Raw genomic sequence first — 6,098 nt, forward strand, 5'->3', positions numbered from 1 at the left:
ATTTGATGCTGAATTTGTTAAACAGTAAAGATAAAATATATTTTACTTGTCAGTAAATGAAGACCTTCAGCGGAAGTCCGAGAAGCTAGCTAAATTAGCTGTTAGCTTACCGCTCACTGGTCAACAACAGACTATAAAATACAAACTGAAATACTGAACAAGATCGTCAGAATTGACTAATTTGCCTATTCGTTTATATTAACGTGCCAACAACGATACCACAAAGCTCCTGACAAAACAATATGCTGTTAAAAGACAGCTGCTCTTTGCTTCTTGTTGTGACTTGCTAGCGGCCAGTGGCGGGAAGCTCTGACTAAGGCGCATTTACGTACAGTTACAAATTCAATTGACCAAGTCAACGAGGAATGCATGACTGACACAAGAATAAATATTGCTTTCGGTTTGGGTGACTGTCATGCCGGTTTTAATGACCTCATCTAATTGAAACATCTCCAGAAAAGGATATGCTGGGTCTGAATTTTAATAAAAGCCAGTTAGTAACTGCATTTGACTGTACAGAACTTGTTGGTTTCAGCAATGAGGACCAGAAGCGAGAAGAGGGCCGCGAATGCAGCATTGGATATGGGCTTTTGCTAAGTGCATGCAGTGATTTATATGTTAAATTATGAATATGCATAATTTCTAGAAAAATGTTTGGACTGTTGTATTATCTGCATTCACTGTATTCTGGATATGGCTTGTATTTATAATATTTTTGGTGTTTTATAGGCCCTGCTGGACTGGTAATAGATGTATTACACAATAATGCAGAATTTTAATTCTCATGTCTTTATTGACACTTACTGACAGATGATGACATGTCACAGAATGAAACAGTTCTACTTAACTGCTTTAGTTCCAGAGCTCTCGTTACTATTTTTTCCTGCTGTTACAGGATAGTCTGCTGTGAAAAGGTCTTCAAAGAAAATAGAAAATCTGACCTAGTTCTGTGCCATTTATCAAGAATCCTTTTATTGTCACAAGGCAGCTAAATAAACAACCAACACCATCCCAACTGTTTGTTTTAAATGCAGTATGGGCAGTTTCAGAATTGAATTTCACTTGCTGAAACACTCAACTAATATGCTCAAAGTAGACACAAGACTTCTGGTTTGATTTGGTGTTTTAATGTTTGCAGTCAAGATGAACCCAAAATGGAGACAGAGGTTTGCTTAGTGAGAGGAACAGATTGTAAATTACCACATGAATGACAACATGGAAAACATTCTCTTAAGACTGGACATGTGAGGGTAACATTGGCATCAAAACTTTATCAACCACCACAACTGCTTTTGTTCACAAACATGACACGTTACCACTCAACAACATAATGTTTCATGTCTCATGCTGTCAAAGAAAGAGAACAATCTTTGCTGCAGCGTGATGCTCTGGTGTTGCATAATGTGATTCACTGTTTCAACCAGACAAACGTCATAAAAAGTATAACTGTGGTGAGTTTGACTTGACCGACGTTTCACTGATGGGATTGTGACAAAAGTTGAGGCAGACACACATTAAAAAAAGAGCATCCCTTAGTTTGGAGAACCTGAAGTAGACACCTTCGGTACCGTTGTTATCAGTTAATACTGACTACAGTTGTCAGTATTGATCAGATCTTTCTGTCACTTACTCTACAAACATCATCCTTCACACGACTGGACCCAACATAAGATGGAAACACCGACTGATAACCTTCACACTTTTCTGTTCCAACTGTGCCAGCTATACACTACAGAAAATATTATTTATGCTGATATACGTATTTATTTAAAAAAAAAGAACATGAAAACAGAAGCAGTGCTTCTGGAAATCAGTCTCTGCATGACATTGGAAGTAAGGAGAGACAGTGAGAGAGAAGTTTTAGGCACGCATCACATTTTCTTCCTCCTTCGATATGATACCGCAATGCTGTCGTACAAGCTTTTGCCTTTTTTTTTTTTAAACAATGCAGTTCTCTTCTCTTCTCCACGGTCTCTCCGTCTCTCCTTGAGAGTGACCCTGCTGTATCATTAGCAGCAGATCTCAGGCTCATGTCGGCCCGTCTTGTCTCTTACATCTTGCCAGGTGCAGGAGGCATCATGCTCGGCATCCCACCAGATATTCCAGTGTTGGGTCCCAACAGGATCTACAAGAAAAAGAGTCAATAATTCATGTGGTTCATCAATGCATTGCACTGCCAAAATAATCTCTTGGCCAAATCTGTGAAAGCTTGGACTTTGAGGTTGTTCCCCGAAACAAATCAGTGAGCATTCCAATTACTGATAAAGTACACCACTGTTGGTACTCAATGGTTAATTATTGTTCTTTTAACAATATATCTGCTTCTTTTATGATCAGTTTTTAGAAAGTACAGCTTCTGTTGCCACTGTTATATGGATGATACCTAGTTTTATTTACCGCTCAGGTTTATTTACTTCCGACACCACCTCACATTAGTCTCTCACACTGTTTCAGGGACCAAAAGTTAAATGTCTCTAAAATTCCCAATACTCAGTCGCAGCAAAACTGATTTTATATGATTGATGTTTTACAGTCATTTTGAAGACCCACCTGTCTCTGCTGCTGTAGCTGCTGCTGCTCCAGCTGTAGTCTTTCTGTCTCAAACACAACAGGCAGCACTAGGATCATGAAGGAGGTAGTGCCCACCCAGAGCGCAGAGCGGGAGAAACTGAAACAAAAGAACAAACTGATCAGTTTCTGTTGTTTAAACTGTTACTTCACAGTATGGGTTTACAAATTCTATTTCCAAGACACACATCAGACCTAAATCGCAGCGTGTGTTTAAAGAAGGAAGACCTGAATAGGTAGGTTGAAGCGGTCTGTCTGAGACGTAGTCAATTAGGGAGCATGCTAAGCGGATTAAGTCTGCTGATATTGAGTCTATAAAAGGGTTTAGATGGTGTGGAAAGAGTGTGGTGTTTGTAACTAGACTATATATCTGAGATAGTGCTGACTTTGCCAAAATATTCTTCAAGAGAAGGCAGAATCTGGAGTTGTTAAGTGTCGCAGATTAGAAATATTGTAGAAAATGTTCAAGGTCAAAGGTTCTTTATTGTCATATTATTCCACATTTGCACATGCAACAATATGAAATTGGACCCTGGTCCCCGTTTCAGCCATAAAGACAATGTTCAATGTGATTTAACCTCTTTAAAGCATTTTGTTTGCATGTACCACATACTTGTAAGGTACATAATGACCTGGTGGACCTATGCAAATGGATTATTACATTTTTTTCTTTGTTACAGAACCACTGACCTACTCATGTTCTTAATAAGGCCATCAACTAAAGGTGCAACTTGTCTAACCGATGTTTCCTGTCAGTCCACAGTTTTATGAATAATTCACAAAACCCAATCATTCCTATTCACTCTAGCAGTAATATCATCTAGTTAATAGAATTCAAAGATATATTGATTGGACTAATAGTTGGTACAGAAATGAAACATCAGAACAAGCCTTTAAGCTGTTGAACCACTGGGCTACCGGGCAGAAGTAACATGTTACATTAACTCATACCTTATTACTGAGATAAAGTCATTAGTTTTAATTCAGCTTAGATATTTCTGTATCAGCTAAAGTCTCAGTTGTAGTTTGCTTGTTTAAAATTCATCACCATGTATTTTGATACTGATGCCCGTAACTGTTTGAATAATGAGTCCTTTTTCTGATTCCCACCTTCTATTTTATAGTAACATGAACTAAACTGAATGTCTTTGGGTTGTGGACAAAACAATAGGATGTAATCTGAGGCTTTAGGAAGCACTGGTCTGACATATTTTTTTCCATCTTTTGCCAGTTTTTGCCATTTTATACACCCAACAACTAATCAGTTAAAGACCCACCGAGGAAGATTTTTATGCTCGTAACAAAGTCTCATATTAATGTGGATGAATCTTAATTATTTACACTTATTAATGCCCCCATTTTAGATTCATGAATCATTTTGGTTTGTAAATATTTGTATTTTATTAATTTTTTGTCGACTCGTCTAGAATTTCCTGTGAGAAACAGGGCGATTTACAGCAAATACGGTGCGCGGTGGCGCTGACGGAGCATAGCAGAGCGGAGCTAGTTGTTTTATAGCAGTAGCAGAGCGGAGAGTTGGTTGAGAAGACGGCACACATGGAGTGCAAAAGGAAGCGAATGGAGCAAAGTCTGCAAGCAAAAAGGTTGTCAGATCAACAACGAAGCAAAAGAAAAGTTCATCTTGCACATGCATTTCAGAGGTGGAGAGATTCCGGGAGCAAAAAGGAATCAAAACAGATGCCGAGCTGGCTGTGCTTCTCCTAGACAGGTACGTAACTTTAGCTCTTTGTAAGTTTGATACAATTCTTTTGTCTTTTGTGTGTGTTGCTTGCGATGTGTGGTTAGTAGACTATGGATTAGTTTGACTGTGACTGGTTAGTTGACTAACTTTGTTGGCAAAACACTGTGGTGGGTACGACGGTTTGCGACAGCGTGCGTCGAGGCTCACGGGGAAATGTAGCGGTTGCCGAAGCAACGCTACATTTCCGCTAAAATCTTCCTCGGTGGGTCTTTAATTGAGAAAATAAATGACAGATTCAATCAGCAGTGAAAGTAATCTTTATAGGTGGGTGCAAAACCTTATACAGTCGCCACAATTTTAAGAATTTAAAGCAGCTATGTCACTCAGAGCACATTTGTATCCTTTTAAAATTAATTTGTTTGGAGCACAGTATTTTCATTGCACACAAGATCAGACAAACTAATCCTTTAGTAGAGAAGAACAAATTGAAACTATTCACTACATTCGGTGGTTTAGGACTATGAGGTAACACATAGATAACATCTGTAACAGAGGATGTTTATTAGCCTAAACAAGCTGAGAATTATTGGACACCATTAGATACTTTATCATAGGAACACCTCTCAGATTGTAGTATATTATACTACTATAATAACAGCATTCTGTACTTCCAGTGGGAGATCATGACATGATACATCCACACATGATAAAGTGCGAAGAAAAAGCTGCAAAGACGTACCTGTAAAACTTCTTGACCAGTGACACAGAGCACTGTGCAGAAACCTCAGCAGCTGTACGCACCGTGTCAGGAAACATCTCCGTCAGGCCCCACAGCCTCTCCAGCAGCGTCTCATCCAGCTTTAGGACACAAAACACCAAATAACTTCACTAACACTACAATGTTTGAAGAAGATGAATGAAAATGCAGTTTATATTGGCCTTAAGTTTGGTTAGTTACTGCTAACAGAAGGAAATCCCCTGTAGCATTGTAATATTATTCGGATACCAACCACTGTACTTAAATGAGCTCATTATTTAACACTACAGCAGACGTGTGTTAGAGAGATCAGGTAGCTAGCTGGTTAGCACTGGTGCAGCCATGTTAGCGACGTTCACTGAAAAAAATGAGCAGCTGCAAAACAAGACAGTGCGACTCCGTGTTAAATTTACATTCTCTCGTCATTCCCCAACAACTCGCGAAAGACAGAGAACTTACATCTTCATCTTCGTCGTCGTCTATCTCGTCCTCCGGTTGGCCGGGTGGACACTGGGCCCGCAGCGGGGGAAAGCTCCTCGATAGCGGCCATGTCCTCTGCTCGCACGCTCCTCTCTGCCGGGTTACAGTAGCGGGGTGGACGGAGAACAGGTCGGAAGGAAACAAGGTAAAACCGACGGTCAGTCTAGAGTGTTTGGTGCTGGTTCCCCACCAGCTTTTATTAAAACTAATGCTAGGAGGTGTGCATCGGTCCTCACACAGTCTGAGGTCACGGTTGGAAAACGTGAGGCCGGTCAGAGCATAGACATATAGAGTCGGATGACGACAGAGGGCAGAGGTCAGTATGTGGATAAAAAACAGCGCGCCCCCTGGAGGACCGACTGTCTACCAGCAAGTCCTACTGTCAGAAATACAACACAGTCGGACGTGATGAATCTAACTTATGATAATTATTTGAACTTTATAATAAAACAAAGGCAAAAATGATTTTAAATTATAACAAATAATTTAAAATAAATGAGATCACAAACATTCAACATCGACAAAATATGGTGCTTCCCATTAAAAGGGTTCTGCATTACATACAATTATACATGGATAATTTACATTATA

General features: G+C 39.6%; 1 protein-coding gene across 1 annotated transcript; it reads right to left on the minus strand.

The window, feature by feature from the left end:
* Window positions 1–1,105: 1,105 nt before the first annotated feature.
* Window positions 1,106–5,717, minus strand: tomm22 (translocase of outer mitochondrial membrane 22 homolog (yeast)). Its single transcript, XM_022217286.2, is given in 5 exon segments — window positions 1,106–2,125; window positions 2,551–2,668; window positions 5,010–5,128; window positions 5,487–5,525; window positions 5,527–5,717. Coding segments are annotated over 5 exon segments (402 nt in total). The 5' UTR covers window positions 5,578–5,717; the 3' UTR covers window positions 1,106–2,050.
* Window positions 5,718–6,098: the final 381 nt, after the last annotated feature.

Source organism: Acanthochromis polyacanthus, chromosome 19 (assembly GCF_021347895.1).
Source record: "Acanthochromis polyacanthus isolate Apoly-LR-REF ecotype Palm Island chromosome 19, KAUST_Apoly_ChrSc, whole genome shotgun sequence".
NCBI classification, from domain to species: domain Eukaryota; kingdom Metazoa; phylum Chordata; class Actinopteri; family Pomacentridae; genus Acanthochromis; species Acanthochromis polyacanthus.